The sequence below is a fragment of the Orycteropus afer genome, unplaced genomic scaffold (assembly GCF_000298275.1).
Source record: "Orycteropus afer afer isolate SDZICR_OR568_19922 unplaced genomic scaffold, OryAfe1.0 scaffold00278, whole genome shotgun sequence".
NCBI classification, from domain to species: Eukaryota; Metazoa; Chordata; class Mammalia; order Tubulidentata; family Orycteropodidae; genus Orycteropus; species Orycteropus afer.
Window position 1 is genome coordinate 2,228,811 of NW_006921865.1, and position 19,692 is coordinate 2,248,502.

At 36.8% G+C, this 19,692-nt stretch overlaps 1 protein-coding gene across 1 annotated transcript in view; it reads right to left on the minus strand.

Annotated features, from left to right (window-relative positions):
• Positions 1-12,824: 12,824 nt before the first annotated feature.
• Positions 12,825-19,692, minus strand: part of VEGFC (vascular endothelial growth factor C) — a 163,943-nt gene continuing 157,075 nt past the window's right edge. The window contains exon 7 of the mRNA XM_007950566.2: positions 12,825-12,933. Coding sequence (XP_007948757.1) covers positions 12,825-12,933 — 109 coding nt within the window. The remainder of the gene's footprint in view (positions 12,934-19,692) is intronic.

A 19,692-nucleotide genomic window follows, 5' to 3' on the forward strand; every position in this document is an offset into this window, starting at 1 on the left:
CACCTGTAGCAACTCATTTCTGGGTGGAGTCAGCTTACAACCTTTGTTTCTGAAGTCAGTTATGCATTGCCCCATTTACCTACAGATCTCTGCTCATCTCAAAATTCTATTGGTAGCATAGAAAAGCATCACGAAGTTGTTCGAAGTTCAAAATAAACTCATAACAATGCGAGGAATTTAGAGGTATAAGCAGATAATAATAAGTACCAAGTTGGATGCAAAACCCAGTTTAGTTTGGCATAGTACAGATTCTTTAAGTCTGATTTTATTAAATCTTCTGCTCAGCTATACCATTTTTATTTCCGCTATCTCAGATGGAGTTTCAGGTATAGCTCAACTGTTATTTACTTTTGTGGCAGATCTTTATATTGTCAACTTGTTGTTTACTTTTCTCTCCTCTCAGCACCCAACCCTATTCAAGCATTTTGTTCTGTCATAGTCTACTCTCCTAGTCTCAATATTTCTGATTTATATTTGACTCTTTCCTACCAACTAGCATTTACACATAAAAGGGGGAATGTGTATTGGAAAAGGAGCACATTATCCTTTTGATAAACCTATGCATGTCTGCATAAAGGGGAGTATCTATTTGCATGCAGATTCTTAAGTCCTTGGTGAAACAATGCAGCATAAGGAAGAGAGAGTCAAGGCATATACATGTGGTCCAAGATGACTGCCTTGATGTTGAAGGAAAAGGGTGATTACAGATCCAGCCAATCAGAGGATGCTGCCGTCTGGCTCATATTGAGTCATATTTCTGCTTTGGTGAAAAGAGGAAAATAAGAGTAATTTTTGAAAAAGCTGTAGTCTAAGAAGTTTTCCTTAAAATTTTCTGTTCTAGGTAGTAGCTGGGGGCACTTTGCATGGGAAGGAGTGGATAAGAGCTCTTCCCTCTGCAGTAGGAACATAGACAGTGGCTTTTCTAGGTGTTAACACCATCTTGGCTACCTGTTCAAAGGGAAGAGCTTTAATGCTATGGGATTTCAGCACAATGGCAGTTACAATTGCACCTATGAGTGATGATGGCTTTTGAAATAAGAAATTTTTTAAGTGATCCAATAATGTAAAATTCCTATTATAAAACAGTAATGGGGGCACAGGGAATTAGCAAAAATCATTTTTAAAACTGAAATTATTTTTCCAGTACTTATATAAAACAGATAAACAGATCTGCTCTGGTCAAAGCAGGAATGAAGGTCTGGTACCTAGGCTAGGACTTTGTAGAATGCACATTGAATGTCATTGCACAAATGTAAAAAGCATCAGACTACACATCATTTGTCCTATGTTCTCTTGTGGACTCTGTCACTCCCCAGTCAGTGTGGTTCTAAGACAAACATTTAACTGTTCAGGATTACAGATACTTTTTTTTTTTTTTTAAAGAGAAATGAGAAGTCCAACTCTGCAATTGCTAGAATCCCATCTAAGTGTAACCTGAATCCCTAGAATTATCCCAGATTCAGAGGAGATTGGATTGTTTAATATCTCTTAATAGTCAGTGGAGGGAGCTCTGGTGGTGTAGTGCCTAAGGCATTTGACTGCTAACTACAAGGCTGGAGGTTCAAATCCACCAGCCACTCCTTGGAAAGAATATTGGAAAGTCTATTTCTGTAGAGATATCACCTCAGAAACCCAAGTAGGGTTGCTATGAGTCGGAAACAACTTGAGGGCAGTGAGGTTTTTTTTTTTTTTTTTAGAGTCAGTGGAAGCTAGCTAAATATTCCCTGAACTATCAGGTATGCAAATTCCAGTTGCTGCTGAGTAGATTCAGACTCATAGTGACCTCATGTGTCAGCGTAGAACTGTGTTCCATGGGGTTTTCAATGGCTGATTTTTTGGAAGTGCTTTCTTGCAAGGCGCCTCTGGGTAGACTCCAGCCTCTAAGCCTTCAGTATGTACCTGAGCAAGTTAACTCTGCAGCATCTGGGGACTCCCTACCAGGCTCCCTCAAGATAAGAATGAAGTAAATATCTCTCTCTTATATGCCCCTTAAGGAGCTGTAGTGGTGCAGTGCCTAAGGCATTTGACTGCTAACCGGAAGTTTGGTAGTTCAAAACCACCAGTCGCTCCACAGAAGGAAAATGGGGCAATATATTTCTGTAAAGATTTATCACCTTGGAAACTCAATGGGTTAACTTTAAGTTGGAATCAACACGATGGCAGCAAGGTTATTTATTTTTTATTTTTGTTTTTGCTTGTTTATATGCCCCTTAAAATAATTGACTCCTAACTCCTTTCTCAGATGTGAAGAACAGAATCTGTTACTTTCTCACACACAGAGTAAACCAGTCATATACCTTGTTAGAGGAAAAAAAATCACAATGAAATTCTCTCGTGGTCTGAAGTTTCATGCAAAAATATCTGCTTTAAATCCCGAGATGAGGAAAATCTTTATGTTTCACCAGGACCTCAAAAGCAATTCACTGTGATATGAATGCTTGTGAATGATGTGGCACTTAAAGTGCCCATGTGCACAAACAAAGACTAAAGTTATTTCATGGCAAACATCTGTTAGTGTTTAAAAATTTTACCAGTGAAATTTTCAAAGAACCACCATGGTATTTATCGCATTTAGCCAACAAATACAATAATTCAATTCAAACACTGTTCACAGATATGTTTTTGCTAGTCTTGTTCAAAAATTGCAGAAACTTTTTCTATGCACATCAAAAGTTGCCTTGTCTTCTTTATCCCTGTCCCAACAGGCCATGTGATATCTTCACCTTTCCCTAAAATTAACATTTCTTATTTTTTTTCTCATATTTCCATTTCTTATGATTTTTCATTTTTCCTGTCCTTCCTTTCTGCTCTGGCCTGTCCTTTATATCCTTCTTCCTTTCCTTTTTCTCTCTTTGATATTAGCAACTCCGAGTGCTATCATATGATTTACAATTCTATGTATTCTATGATGATATTAAAAAATAACATCAAAATTAAGAGAGGCTATCTTAATAGCTGGAAGAAGGAGTGTTGGAAGAAGGAAGGGGGCATCCACTTCTCAAAGAATTGGCCAGTGAAAACATCATGAATAGCAGTGAAGCACTCTCTATTACTGGAATACTTTATAAATAGTCCTGAAAGATTGTCTGATATAGTGCCAGAAGATGAGAGCCTCAGGTCAAAAACCACTCAAAATAACAACTGGGGAGAGCTGCCTCCTCAAAGTAGAGTCAAACTGAATGACATGGATGGAGTAAAGCTTTTGGAACCTCCATTTGCTGATGTGGCACAACTCAAAATGGGAAGAAACAGCTGCAAATGTCCATTAATAATCAGAAAATGGAATGCACAAAGCATGAGTCTAGGAAAATTGGAAGTTGTCAAAAATGAAATGGAACACCTAAAGATTGATATCCTAGGCATTAGTGAACTGAAATGGACCAGTTTTAGCCATTTTGAATCAGACAACCATATGATCTACTGTGCCAGGAATGACAATTTGAAAAGGAATGGTGTGGCATTCATCATCACAAAGGATGCTTTGAGATCTATCCTGAAGTACAGTGCTGTCAGTTATAGAAAAATACCCATATACCTAGAAGGAAGACCAGTTTATAAGGCTATTATTCAAATTTATGCATCAACCTCCAGAGCCAAAGATGAGGAAATTGAAGAATTTTATCAACTTCTGCAGTCTGAAATTGACCAAACATGCAATCAAGATGTGTTGACCATTACTGGTGATTGGAATACAAAAGTTGGAAACAAAGAATTACTGGTAGGTGGGAAATATGGCCTTGGGGATAGAAATGACACTGGAGATTGCATGATAGAATTTTGCAAAACCAATGACTCATTTATTGTAAATAACCTTTTTCAACAACATAAATGAGGCTATATATGTGGATTCTGCCAGATGGAATATACAGGAATCAGATCGACTAAATCTGTGGCAAGGGGCAATGGAGAAGCTCAATATCTTCAGCCAAAATAAGGCTAGGAACTGACTGTGGAACAGACCATGAACTGCTCATATGCAAGTTCAACTTGAAGTTGAAGACAATTAAAACAAGTCCACAACAGCCAAAATATGAACTTGATTATATGCCACCTGAATTTAGAAACTATCTAAAGAATAGATTTGACTCATTGAACACCAGTGACTGAAAACCAGATGAATTATGGGATGACATCAATATCATCATACATGAAGAAAGCAAAAGGTCATTAAAAAGACAGGAGCGGAAGAAAAGACCATAATGGATGTCAGAAGAGTCTTTGTAGCTTGTTCTTGAATGGAGAGTAGCTAAAGCAAATGGAAGAAATGACAAGATAAAAAAGCGAACAGAAGATTTCAAAGAGCAGCTCCAGCAGACATAGTCAATTATTATATTGAAAACTACAAAGATCTGGAGTTAGAAAATCAAAAGGGAGGAACACACTCAGCATTTCTCAAGCTGAAAGAACTGAAGGAAAAATTCAGGCTTCAAGTTGCAATATTGAAAGATTATCTGGTCAAAACACTGAAAGATGCAGGGAACATCAAAAGAAGTTGGAAGGAATACATAGAGTCACTGTACCAAAAAGAATTGGTCAATGTTCACTTATTTCCAGAGGTGCCACATGATCAAGAACCAATGGTATTGAAGGAAGAAGTTGAAGCTGCAACGATGGAATTGTCTCCAGGAATTAATGTAATATCCATTGAGATGTTTCAACAAACAGATGCCATGCTGGAGGCATTCACTTGTCTATGCCAAGAAATTTGGAAGACAACTACTTGGCCAACTGACTGGAAGAAATCTACATCTGTACCGACTCCAAAGAAAAGTGATCCCACAGAATGTGGAAATTATTGAACAATAGCATTAATATCACACACAAGTAAAATCTTGCTGAAGATAATTAAAAAATAGTTGCAGCAGTATATTGATAGAGAACTCCCAGAAATGCAAGCTGGATTCAGAAGAGGACATGAAATGAGGGATAACAGTGCTGATGTCAAATGGATCTCAGTTCAAGGCAAAGAATACAAGAAAGATGTTTACTTGTGTTTTATTGATTGCAAAAGCATTTGATTGTGTGGATCATAACAAATTATGGATAACATTGAGAAGAATGGGAATTCCAGAACATTTAATTGTGCTCATGAGGCACCTGTACATAGACCAGGTGGCTGTTGTTTAAACAGAACAAGGGAATATTGTGTGGTTTAAAATCAGAAAGGGAATGTGCCAGGGTTGTATCATTTCACCCTACTTATTCAATCTGTATACTGAGCAAATAATCCGAGAACTTGGACCATATGAAGAATGTGACATTGGGATTAGAGGAAGACTCATTGACAACTTGCAACATGCAGATGATACAACCTTGCCTGCTGAAAGTGAAGATGACTTGAATAACTTACTTATGAAGATTAAAGACCAGAGAATTCAGTATGGATTACACCTGAACATAAAGAAACGGAAAATCTTCACAAGTGGACCAATAAGTAACATCCTGATAAAAGGAGAAAAGATTGAAGTCAAAGATTTCATATTATTTGGTTCCACAATCAACACCAATGGAAGCCACAGTCATGAAATCAGATGATGCATTGCACTGGGCAAATCTGCTGCAAAAGATCTCTTTCAAGTGCTGAAGAACAAAGATGTCTTTTTGAAGGCTAAGGTGTTCCTGACCCAAACCATGGTGTTTTCAATCACCTTATATTCATGAGAAAGCTGGACAATGAATAAGAAAGACTGAAGAAGAGTTGCTATTTTTGAGTTGTGGTGTTGGAGAAGAATACTGAAAGTACCAAGGACTGCCAGAAGAACAATTCTGTCCTGGAAAAGTGCAGCTGGAATGGTCCTTGGAAGCGAGAATGACCAGACTTTGTCTCACCTACTTTTGTCATGTTGTCAGAATGGACCACTCCCTGGAGAAAGGTATCATGCTTGGTAAAATGGAGGGTCAGCAAAACAGGGTAATTAGATGGATTGACACAATGGTTGCAACAATGAGCCCAGTTATGGCCAGAATTGTGAGGCTGGCACAGCCCTGGGCAGTGTTTCATTCGCTATGAGTCAGAGCTGACTCAGTGGCTCCTACAACAACAAAGACAACAACAATAACATTTTAAAATGAATCATTAGTCTGTCAGTCCAAAGCCTAGGGTAGAGTCATAGGAAGCTGTGGAACCTTTATCTTAGAGATGCAAATTCTGATTCCCAGCCTCCTTTCTCCTTCCTGTGATAGCATATCATTGAGCAATCATTGCCAAAAATGTTGTAGATTAGAAATCTCAGAGCATGGCAGTAAGGAGAGAAATAATCAAAGGTGAAAATTACTGCTTAACAAGAGGAGGAGATAGAGAAGAAGAAATGCCTTGGGGGAAAAACTCATAGAAAGGAAATACTGAGTGTGAAGGACAGGATCCTTTAGGGGATTTGTGTGTTACATTAGAAAGGGCCTGTGAAGTGTCCATGGCAAGTATTTAAAGTTCTGTTGCTAATACTGAAGAAAGGGGTTCTTTTTAAACTGAATAAACTTTAATATCACCTTCATAATTACATTATTGAAAGTATAACAATATTCCCAATAAAAAAATTTGTACTGAACCTAAATTATACATTTGAACATAAAGAAAATTTAATTTTTTAAAAGACTAAGATGTGTAGCTGCCTTGAGATGATGAAAAACAGCCCATGACTTTGAAAACACACTAAAAATACTATTTCTTATAAAGTCATTTAATGTAGTGTGCTGAGTATTTTTTTCCTTTTAAAAATAAAATTATATTGCTGTTTGTATATTTTAGAATATTGTCTTATCCAGACAGTAGCTAGTGAATTTTGTAAGTTTTGAAGGTCTCCCACAATCAGTTATTTCAAGTCATAACAGTTATATCCACTGCTGTGTTTGGTAATGTTTTATCAACTTCACATATTGTCTACCCTGGTAGCTCAGTCCATGAGCAGTGTCCAAGCGTTTTGACCTCTATTATTACAATATACAGACACCATATCCTAGTGAAGCAGGTACAATTCCTAACCAAATCCCATAATAATATTACAAGTCAATTTCTGCTTCAAAGGCATTGCCTAAAATTAAATGTTGTTTATTTGTGTATCTGATGGAACTTTGGAAGCAATGGGTGAAAACTCTTATTCTTATTTGACTTCTAACCAGAAGGCTAGCAGTTCAAACCCACCAGCCTTTCCTGGGAAGAAAGGTTGGGCAATCTACTTCAGTAGTGATACTGCCACGGAAACCCAAGGAGGGGTTGCAATGAGTCAGATCGACTTGACGGCAGCGAGTTTCATTGGTTTTTTGGATCTTATGAAAGATTCATGGTTTTGTTTTTTCAAAATACTTACTTTTTCCAATAGTTTAAAGAAATTTTCCAAAGTCCCTGTATGTGAAAACATTTTATATGAAAAAGTCAGGAAGAATGATGTTTTGAGTTATCTAAATTAGATAGGATTTAAATAGTATAATTGGGATATAGTATAAGGGAGACAGAGTTTTCATGTAAAATTTCTTACACATTTTCAAAAGACAAAGTTTCTTAATATTCATTAAGCTCAAGCAATGTGTTTCCCCAGAATTCTTTAAAATGTTCTGGTTTTGACTTCCCTCTGTATGTAGTTTAGTACAAACTTTCTTTAACTTTACAGGTGGGACCTCACACATTTAATCCTACCCCCTCCTTACACAGAGTAAGAATCTGGTAATTGAGAGTATTTCAATGATTTGCTCAGAAATAAAGCAGAAAAATCTGGATTAAAAAACTGGCACAAAATTTTCAATCCAGGGCTCCTTCTAATATAGTATGCTTCTTTAACTAATGAGCTGTTAGCCATTGGATGAAGAGAAATAGAGTGGAACTTCGGTATATATAAAACAAACAAACAAAAAACCTTTTAAACTATGAAAGTCCATTATACTTGCACAAGTTAACAGATAACTAACTTAAAATTTAACTTAAAAAATACTCAATATACAAAAAATTCAAACACATGAACTGATAAATTCATGTAGTAGTTACTTCATGAAGATCTGTGTCCTGATATAGTCCTCTGGGTATACTATACACTTATAGGGCACAATAGTTAGATTTATTCAGAGCTTTCTTGGATTCATCTAGTACATAAAAATCAGACATATCAGTGTTATTTCTTCCATTGTAGCAGTGTGAAATACTAGTTTTATGTCATTCTCACTTCCAGTTCAAAAGCTAAAGTCCTTAGAAAACATTCTTTGAAAATCTGCTAATGAAAGCTCAGATCTTGGGGGACAGAATAGTAATGCATGTAAAATGTGGGCCAAGAGATTTGGGACAGAATAGTAATGCATGTAAAATGTGGGCCAAGAGATTTTTTGTTCAGCTCTTGGTCCCTATACTTCCTACACAGGCAAACCTGGGAACTTGTTATCTTACTAAGTTTAATAAATTTTGCCAATATACTAAAACAACTGCAATAATTGAATTCTCTTAACAACTTTCAACTCTGAGTGAAATTCCTACAGAGCAGGATATCCCTGGAGAATGCCTAGAATGCACAGAGGTAATTGCCTGTTCTTTGCTCCTGCTCTTAGTAATGTATTTAGGTATGTCCGATAATGCTACCTTCTATTCACCTCTCAAATGTCTGGTTATTTTCTGAGCCTCTGAAATCTGTTCATTTAATCTGTTAGCAAGTGTCAAAACCCTGTATTGAAAAGAATCTGGAAGCTAAATCTTATGCAATTATTTAACAAACATGCTTTTCTTGAGTCTTGTAGATGAAAGATAAAACATTGGGTGTGTGGACAGAAAATTCTTTTTATAAACTTTTTAAGACTTGGATATATGAATTGTTGCCACATGATTCCAGAATTTTCTCATCTTCATCCTTTAGATAGGCTAGACTGGGATCTTGGAATTTTCCTTCAGAGCTTATGAACATTATCACTGTATTTTCCAACTTTTTTTTTTTTTTTAAATGAATTACATTGGTTAATATTCTAAAAAATTATGCAGCTATATTTTCTAGTCCATCTTCTTCACTGGCACCCCAGAATTTTATTCATTATAATGGAGAGCTGTGGAATTTTTATGTTCCACATAAAATTGCTTGCAAGTGTCTCTGGCAATGTGTTGTCTTTTTCCATATTATTATTCCAGATGACACCACCTTGCTTGCTGAAAGTGAAGTAGTCTTGAAGCACTTATGATGGAGATCAAATATTACAGCCTTCAGTATGAATTATACACCAACATTAAAAACAAAAACAAACAAACAAAAAAGAAACCCTCACTACTGGACCAATAAGCAACATCATGATAAACAGAGAAAAGATTGAATTTGGCAAGATTTTCATTTCACTTGTATGCACAATCAATGTTCATGGAAGCAGCAGGTAAGAAATCAAACGACATATTGCATTGGACAATTTCCTGCAAAAGACAGCTTTAAAGTTTTAACACTTCAAAAAAGATGTCACTTTCAGGATTAATGTGCACCTGACCCAAGCTATGGTACTCTCAATTGCCTCATAAGCATGTGAGAGCTGGACGATGAATAAGGAAGACCGAAGAAGACTTGATGCTTTTGAGCTGTGGTGTTGGCAAAGAATGCTAAAGGTACCATGGACTGCTAAAAGAACTAACATACCTGTCCTGGAGGGAGTGCAGCCAGAATGCTCCTTGGAAGCAAGAATGGCCAGACTTCGTCTCACCTACTTTGGTCATTTTGTCAGAAGGGACCATTACCATTCTCTGGAGAAGGATATCATGCTTGGTAAAGTGAAGGGTCAACAAAAAACAGGAAGGACCTCAATGAAATGGATGAACACAGTGGCTGTAATGATGGGCTCAAGTATAATGGGGATTGTGGGGCTGGACATCAGAAGGGTCCAGTCCATGGAGAAGGACATTACGCTTGGCAGGTAGAAGGTCAGTAAAAAAGAGGATAACCTTCAACAGGATGGACTGACACAGTTGCTGCAACATGGGCTCAAACAGCACTGATTGTGAGGATGGTGCAGGACTGGGCAGTGTTTGATTCTGTGGCATACAGGTCACTATGAGTCAGAACTAACTCTACGGCACCTACCAACAGTCTTGGTTTTGGTCAAAATTATCACATCTACAAGAACTAATTTAAATGTGACTTTTCTGACACAATTCAGACTAATTTTTGGTCTAGTTATGTTTTTGGTTGTCCTTTATATTCTGAGAAACTAAGTGTTAGCACACAGTTTAGATTGCTTTGAAAGCTGTTAACACTATATTCATTTTGTCAGGTTCTAATATTCATTACATGGACTCAGGGGCCTCATTTGAAGCTCAGAATATACTTTTTTTTTTTCAGATTAGCTGAAAACAATTAATGTATTAATTTTTTTTTAAACTAAAGAATAATCAATCTGATTACCAGTAAGAAAAGCTATGAATAATTGACTAGATCAACAATAACAGATGTTTGTGTGTTTTCATTTCTGGCTCAAATGGGAGGAAAATTACTGAATTGTGTCTCAGGTGAATTTCACAGATGATGATATATTATGGATGAAGGTCTGTGCCTCTCCATCAGATGGAAGGAGTTATTTGATTCCATTTTTCCTTGCACAATCACTGCTGAATTTGTTCTTTCAGAGATATTTTAAGAAAACTGCAACTGTTGTCAAATTTACTTATATTTTCTTCCTGTTCTCAAGTTTGAAAATTACTTACATATAGAATGGGCAACACACTTATTTTTAACCTCAAGCTTTTAGATTTATAATTACCCAGGAATAAGAACATGGCCCATAAGTGTACAATGAGAAAATTTTAGAAGACTGCTTATTTTCTTCCCCAATACATAAAAAATCCTGCTTCATGAACTGTTATGTTTAAAGTTTACAGAGCAGATAATTAGGATTCAGTAGTAAGAGTGAATGTAAATCCTGTTTTAAACAACACTGAAGATATTTAAGCCATCAATTTTCTAATGAAATATTTTATAAAATAAAATGATTTATTTTATAGCAAAACATGTAGATACTAATACTCTGCAATGTATTAATTTGCCACCATTCAAAATATGTTTTTGTTACATTTTGAAGCTTCAGTAGAATTTTCTTTTCTAATTCAGTTGTAGTTAAGCATGCTAAATAATATACTTCCAAAGGAAAGTATTTCAGTGTGATACTCTTTAGGAAATGAAGCAAGTATTTCTGTGTGTGACTCCAATGTTTCCTTTTTAACATATATGATATTTAAGTTTTATTTTCAATGTGTTATTTAGGAGCACTTCAGCTCAAAATAAATATTTTAGCTAGTCAGAGGTTAATTAATTGGAAAAGATTATTTTTTGAATAAAATATTTTAAAGCTATTTTAGTACATAATGAAGGTTTTTATATCAAGCTATGAGTTGCAACGCTTCCAGTGCACTATGTAATTTATAATCTGGTGGACCTGCTGGGTAGATTATTTTATAAGATGATATATTTTGTAACAATTAACTTTTTATAAATTCAAAAGCATGGGAGCTCTGGTGGCATAGTGCCTAAGGCATTTGACTGCTAACCAGAAGGTTGGCTGTTCAAACCCATCAGCCACTCCTCCGAAGGAAGATTGGGCAATCTATTTTCGGAGCTCTGGTAGCATAGTGGCTAAGACACTTGCCTGCTAATCAGATGGCTGGCGGTTCAAACCCACCAGCCACTCCTCGGAAGGAAGGTTGGGCAATCCTACTTCCGTAGTGATACTGCCTCGGAAACCCAAGGAGGGGTCGCTATGAGTCGGGGCCGACTCGACAGCACATAACAACAACAACAACAACAACCGCCTCGGAAACTCAAGGAGGGGGCACTTAAAATCAGGTGGACCTGCTGGATGGATTGTTTTACAAAATGATGTATTTTGTATTAATTAATTTGCTATACATTCAAAAGTATTGTGTGCTCAAATGTTATGATCATTAACTATTTTAAGAGATGAATTTAAACAAAATATAATAGCATACTGTTGTCCTTTTGAAAAGAAGCCCTGGTGGCACACTGGTTAATGCCCTTGGCTGCTAACTCAAAGGGCTGTGGTTCTAATCCACCAATCATTCCATGGGAGAAAGGTGTGGCAGTCTGGTTGCATAAAGATTTATAGCCTTGGGCACACTATAGGGTAATTTTACTGTGTCCTTTAAGGTCACTATGAGTCTCTGGTAGCATAGTGCATAAGGCACTTGACTGTTAACCAGAAGTGATACTACCTTGGAAACCCAAGGAGGGGTCGCTATGAGTCAGAGCCGACTCAACAGCACATAACAACAAAAACATGAGTCAGAGTTCACTCAATGGCAATGCATTAAGTTGGTCTATCTGAAACTTCTTTTTATAGGATCACGTTTTTTCACAGCAATCAAAACTTGGCATTTTGTTAGAGAGAAATAAAAGAGGAGGAATAAGATCAACGGCCTTGTGACATCCACTTTTGCTTGTCATGTAAGATGGTAATGGAGTAAAATTATCAGCTAATAACACTATTTTCATTTTATTTTAGACATATTTTGTATCCTATAAAAATATTGATCACAGTGAGCTTTACCAATTGTTATTGCTATAAAAAATGAATAAACAATATTTTTAGTGGAAATAAATTATATAGTCATTAATTATTATTATTTTTTTAAACATGAGGGAAAAACCTCGGCAATTTGGTCATTGGCAGAAAACCAGTCTTAAGAGAGGTCTTTTGCAGGCGAGCTCCAGTCCATTTCTGTAAAGTTATCCAGATGGTTCAGAAAACACAGGTTTTGTCTTTGTTAACCATGGTCCCACAAAGGTGTCTGTCTTCACAGACAGTTCTAATATGGCAACACAGTTTTCCATAAAAGAAAAGGATGAACTGGAAAATAATACTGTCTTAGTTCATATGTGCCTTTTCCAATATGAAGGAACACAGCGACATACTTCTTCACTAAAGGAAAGTCCCGGCTCACAGTGGTTCAGTCGATTTGGACATGGCCTTCTGTAACAACTAGAACAAAGAAGAAGAACATGTTTTTATTAAAGGCCAAGGCAATTAATTAATCATGCCACAAATGCACTAAATGTCATATTAGAACAAAATTACTCATTTCTTCATAAAATTATTCTTAGTTTTATAAACTCTTAAAGTTTCTTCATAGAATTATAAAACTTAAGACTAATGGAAAAGCCTAAAAAAAAGTTTGGCTTCCTGATGGAACAAATGGAAATATGGGATAATGTAAGCATTATTTCTTTTGAAGTGGTCTCTGCTTCATGGATGAAAATAACATTAAACAGAAATTATAAAAGTGAATATTTAGTCTGCTGATTTACTGTGATAATACAAGTATGGCAGAATTCACAAGGATGTGGGACTAGCATGGAACCCAGACTTGCAGGCAATTAAACACAGCCATTTTGGCAGAAGTGTGTCCTCAATGCAGCCCCACCCTCAGACTTGTCTCTTTACTTGGCAGCTGGCTACATGACTGTGGCCAACCCTCCCTTCTCCACCTGAGTGCCATGTGAAACAAATGTGGCAGAAAAGAGAATGAGAGGGAATGTAGTCATCAGTGGTCCCAAGTAAATCTTTTCAGTGTTTAGCAGTGGTAAAAGGACAAATTACAAATCGGTTAATAGTTTGCACAGCCTTGTTGCTATAATGGATTGAAGCTATCTTTGAAGACTTTTTTGGAACTTGGATATGCCTCACATGTGAAGATGGGTATTGAGGGTAAAATGCAAGATGATCTGAAATATGGAATTCAATAGGACATTACAAAAAAAAAAAAAAAAGACAAATTTTTTCCCCCCAGAAGAGGGTTTTGTTTTCATTTTTCTATTGCTCCTCTTGTGTATAAATTATTTAATCACTTTAAGTAAAAATAGCATTGGGTATAGCAGAGCTTCTCAATTTTAGGCTATCAGTTAATTTGTTTAAAAATTTTATTTTGATTTGCGTGAAAGTTTACAAAGCAAATTCATCTTCTATACAGTGGTTCACATACACTTTGTTTCAGGACATTGACTGTAATCTCCCATAGCTCCCCTCCCACTTCCTCCCCATAGCCACCTCTTCCCTGTGCCCTTTCCTCCCATGCACTCCTATCCCCTGAGCTGTCTCCCTGTGCATACACAGTCCTTCTATTCTCCAATGATTGATCTCTCCAAGGAGTGTATCTACCTAATGTAAATGTTCACCTCATATGCCTGTTTTTTTTGTTTGGCTGGAAGTCACCAGAGTGGGTTCAATTCCAGACCTGAAGGGCAGCAAGGGGCCATAGTCTCAGGGGTTCTACCAGGCTCTATCAGACCAGCAAACCTGCCCCCTCCTTTTTTTTATGATTTTGAGTTTTGTTCCACATTGTTCTCCCACTCTGTCCAGGATATCCTACATAGATACCTCTCCAAGTGGTTGACAGTGGTAGTTGGGCACCATCTAGTTCTTCTGGTCCCATAGTTGTATAGGCTGAGGATCACATGCTATAACAGTCCCTTGAACTAACTGTTTCCATGTGTCTTTGGTTTTTTTCATTCTTCTTTGCTCTGGATGAGGAGAAACCCATTGTTGCATCTAGATGGTCACTTGCAAGCTTTTAAGATCCAAGTCCCTATTCACCAAACTAGGATGTGGAACAATGTTTTTGTGTACTATGTTATGCTAATTGAGCCTGATGTCCCCTGTGACCATGGTCCTGAGCCACAGCTCCAACAACTTTCTCCCTCTGGTAGCTGGCTGTGGCCAAGAAGTGATGACAACCTTGCCCTTTGTCAGCTCTACTATATAACTGGGAATTCTTACACAACATAAAAATATACTTGTAGAAACATTGTCTGCCAACCCTATACATGGTCATGGGCACACTTCCCCCTGCATAAACATACCTAATTGTTCAGCCTGTCCACCCATATACCCATGTTTGCCTTCACTGACAACGCAATACTGTATGTACAAAAGGGTTTATCTTTGTTGTCTGTACCTCCCATGCACCTCTCTCTGTCTTTCTCTTCTTCGATGCCACTGTGTTGATCACTCACATTTGATACATCGCCCTTCCCTTCACCCAAATCAATACTTGTTTCTACCTATCTAGCAGTGTTCCCTCCCCTCCCATCCCATCCCTGGTATCCAACAAAGAAAATTTCTTTCCACATAGAAACCTTTCCTTGACTTTTTACAATAATGGACTAATATAATATTTGTCCTCCTGTGATTGACTTATTTCACTCAGCATAATGTCCTCCAAGTTCATCCATGTTATGTGGTGTTTTGTGGATTCCCCATTATTATTTAAGGTTGCATAGCATTCTATTGTGTGCATGTACCATAGTTTGGTTATCTATTCTTATGGTGATGGACACCTAGGTTGTTTCCATTGTTTGGTTATTGTAAATAGTGCTGCAATGAACATGGGTGTGCATATATCTGTTCTTGTCCTTGCTTTCACTTCTTTAGGATATATACCTAGTAATGGAATTGCTGGATCAAATGGTATTTCTAATTCCAACTTTATAGAATCACCATACTGCTTTCCACAGTGGTTGTATCATTTTATAGTCCCACCAGCAGTGTATGACAGTTTCAACCTCTCCACATCCTCACTAGCACTTTTTATTTTCTGTCTTGTTGAACTTTGTTACTAGTGCTGGAGTAAGATGGTATCTCATTGTTTTGATTTACATCTCTCTAATGACTAATGAAGGAGCTCTCATGGCCTAGTGCCTAAGGCATTAGACTGCTAACCAGAAGGCTGGAAGTTCAAACCCACAAGCCACTTTTTGGAAGGAAAGTTGGGCAACCTACTTCCGTAGTGATGTCGCCTCGGAAACCCAAAGAGGGGTCATTATGAGTTGGATCCTACTGGATGGTAGTGTGTGTGTGTGTGTGTTGTTTGCAATGGCTACTGATTGTGAATATTACTTCATTTTCTTGAATATCCTCTTTGGTGAAGCGTCTAACTCAAGTCTTCTGTCCATTTTTTAATTGGATTATTTGTCATTTTTTTGTTGAGGTGTTGGAATTTTCTATAAATTCTAGAGATAAGTCCCTTGTCAGATATGTCATTGCCCAATATTTTTTTCCCAATCTGTAGGTTCTCTTTTGACTCTTTTGGAGAAATCTTTAGAAGCATATAAAATGTTAATTTTTAGAAAGTCTCATTCATCTAGTTTATCTTCTGCTATTCGTGCATTCTGGGTTATGCTTGATAGTCTATTTATGCCATATATTAGGGCCCCTAAGTTTGCCCCTAGTTTTTCCTTGAGGAACTTTATACTTTTAGGTTTCACATTTATGTCTTTGATCCATTTGGACTTAGATTTTGTGTATGGTGTGAGGTATATATCTTGTTTCATTTTTCTGCAAATGGATATCCAGTTTTGCCAGCACCATTTGTTAAACAGACAATTTCTTCCCCATTTACTGGATTTAAACCCTTTGTCAAAGATCAGCTAACCATAGGTTGATGGATCTATTTCTAGATTCCCAGTGCTGTTCCACTGGTCTCTGTGTCTGTCATTGTACCAATACCAGGCAGTTTTGACTACTGTGGCGGTATAGCAGGTTTTGAGATCTGGCAGTGTGAGACCTCCTACTCTGTTCTTCTTCTTTAATAGTGTTTTGCTTATCCAAGGACTCTTTGCTTTCCATATAAAGTTAGTGTTTTTTCAGTATCTTTAAAGGATGATGATGGAATCTGGATTAGGATTGCATTGAATGCATAGACTGGTTTGGGTAGAATTGACATTTTCACAATGTTCAATCTGCCTATCCACAAGCATGGTATGTTCTTTCATTTATGTAGATATCTTATGGTTTCTTGAAGTAGTCTTTTGTAGTTTTCTTTGCACACGTTATTTGTGTCCCTGGTAAGATTTATTCCCAAGTATTTTATTTTTTTGGTAGGTATTGTAAATGGTATTTGCAGTGGTTTAATTTGTGTGTCAACTTGGCTGGGGCTGGTTGAGTGGCTGGGCAGCTGAATGGAGTTATTCCCCATGGTGAGATTGGTAATTAACCCCATGGTGGAATCTATTGGAGCAGCTGAGTAGCTGCTTTGGGTATGTAGTCTGCTTCCCATATATGAGAAACAGCTTTGAGAATGGTCTCTAGCTTATAGCATGCTGGAATCCTGCATGTAGCGGAGTCATCGTTCAGCAGTCTACCATGCTCTGCTGATCTTGGGACTTTTAATGGACTTGAACTACTGGCCTGCCATGCAGTTTGGTAACATCGGGACAGTGCTTTTTCATTTGTCAACTTTGGGTTTGCCAGTCTCAGCAGCCAGCAGCTGAGTGAAGGAAAGCCTCTAGTTTCAGTGGGCCGGGAGCAGGAAGCAGAGCTCAAGCCAAGGTTGAGGTGCTTTCCCCCAGCCCCTAGAGCCTGGCTCTTTGAACTTGGATTTAAAGCCTTCAAATTGTAAGAATAAACTGTTTGTTCAAGTCATCCTATTTGTGGTATATTCTTGTTAGAGTGGTGCTAGGTAACCAAAACAGTATTGATTTCTTTATTGCTTTTTAAGCAATCTCTTTGCTGGTGTAGGGGAATCCAACTGATTTTTGCATATTGATCTTGTATCCTGCCATGATGCTATATCTCTCAATTCATTCTAGTAGTTTTCTTTGCTGAAATTCTTGGGTTCTTTGTATAGGATCATATCATCAGCAAATAGGGATAGTTTGACTTCTTGCTTACCAATTTGGATGCCTTTGATTTCCCTTTCTTGCCTTATTGCCCTGGCTAGGACTTCCAATACAATGTTGAATAAAAGTGGTGATAGAGGGCATCCTTGTCTGGTTCCTGTCCGCTAGGGGAATAGTTTCAGTCTCTCTCCATTGAGAATAATGTTAGCTGTTGTTTTTTCGTATGTGCCCTTTATTATGTTGAGGAATGTCCCTTCTACTCCTATTTTGCTAAGAGTTTTGATCAGGGATGGATGTTGGATTTTATCAAATGCCTTTTCTGCATCAATTAATATGATCACTTGGTTCTTCACCTTTGTTTCATTTATATGATAGATGATGTTGATTGTTTTTCTAATGTTGACCTATCCTTGAATACCTGATATGTATCCCATTTGGTCATAATGAATTATTTTTTGCATATGTTGTTGGAGTCTATTGGCTAGGATTTTGTTAAAGATTCTTGTATCCATATTCACAAGGGGTATTGGTCTGTAGTTGTCCTTTTGTGTGATGCCTTTGTCTGGTTTTGGTATCAAGGTTATGTTTGCTTCATAAAATGAATTTGGAAGAATTCTATCCTTTTCTATGTTCTGGAATAGTTTGAGTAGGATTGGTGTCAGTTCTTTGAATGTCTGGTAGAATTCTTCAGTGAAATTGTCTGGGGACTTTCTTTTGTTGGTAATATTTTAATGACCTGTTCAATTTCTTCTTTTGTTATGGGTCTGTTCAATTTTTCCACCTCAGTCTGTGTTAGTTTAGGTAAGTAGTATGTTTCTAGAAATCTGTCCATTTCGTCAATATTTTCTAGTTTATTGGAGTATAGTTCTTCATAGTATCCTATTATCCTTTTTATTTCAGTTGTTTCTGTTGTGATGTCACCCAATTTGTTTCCTATTCATGTTATTTGTATTCTCTCCCTCTTTTCCATTGTTAAATTTGCCATTGGTTTGTCAACTTTATTAATCTTTTCAAAAAAACAACTTCTAATCTTATTGATAGTTTCTATTGTCTATTTTCTGTTTCATTTATTTCTGCTCAAATCTATATTATTTCATTTTTTTCTGGTGACTGTAGGCTTTTTTTTTTTTTAATTTTAATTAATTAATTTATTTTTGCTGTTCTTTTTCTAATCATTGGAGATGCTGGTTGAAGGTGTTGACTTTGCTCCTTCCTTCTTTTTTGATGTGTACATTTATTGCTATAAATTGTCCTCTGATAACTACTTTGCTGTGTCCCAAAGATTTTGGTAGGTTATGTCTTCATTCTCATTTGATTCAAGGAATTTTTCAATTTCATTTTTTATTTCTTCTATTACTCATTCATTGTGAAGGATGGTGTTGTTCAGTTTCCATGTGTTTGCTCTTTTTCCATTGATCTTCTGATTGTTGATTTCTAATTTATAGCATTGTGATCTGAGAAGATGCTTTGCAATATTTCAATGCTAAACTGTTAAATACTCTTATAATATGAAAAATTGCACTTTTAAATATGGACATAGCTATAAAACCTAAGAAGGAATTAATTCCTCAATGATCAATAAAAAGTAAAGCAGTGAGACAAAGAATAACACTCTGTTCACCACAATTTTAGAATAAATATTAAGAAAAAAGTGAATAGTTTTGTTAGGTGCTGTTGAGTCAATTCTGACTTATAGAGACACTTTTTACAAGAGAAAGCAACAATGCCAGGTGCTGCACCATCCTTACAATCTTTGGTATGCTCGAGCCCATTGTTGTAGCCACTGTGTCAATCCATTTCATTGAGGGCCTTCCCCACTTTGTTGAACATCTACTTTTCCACACACGATATCCTTCTCCATGGACTGTTCCCTTCTGACAACATGACCAAAGTATGTGAGATGAAATTGGGACATTCTCTCTTCTAAATAGCATTCTTGCTGTACTTCTTCAGTACAAAAGACAGATTTGTTTGTTCTGCTGGCGATCATGGTAATCTCAATATTCTCTGCCAACACCATAATTTAAAAACATCAATTCTTCTTTGGTCTTCCTTATTCATTGCCTAACTTTCACATGCATATGAGGTGATTGAAAATACCACTGCTTCAGTCAGGTCCACCTTA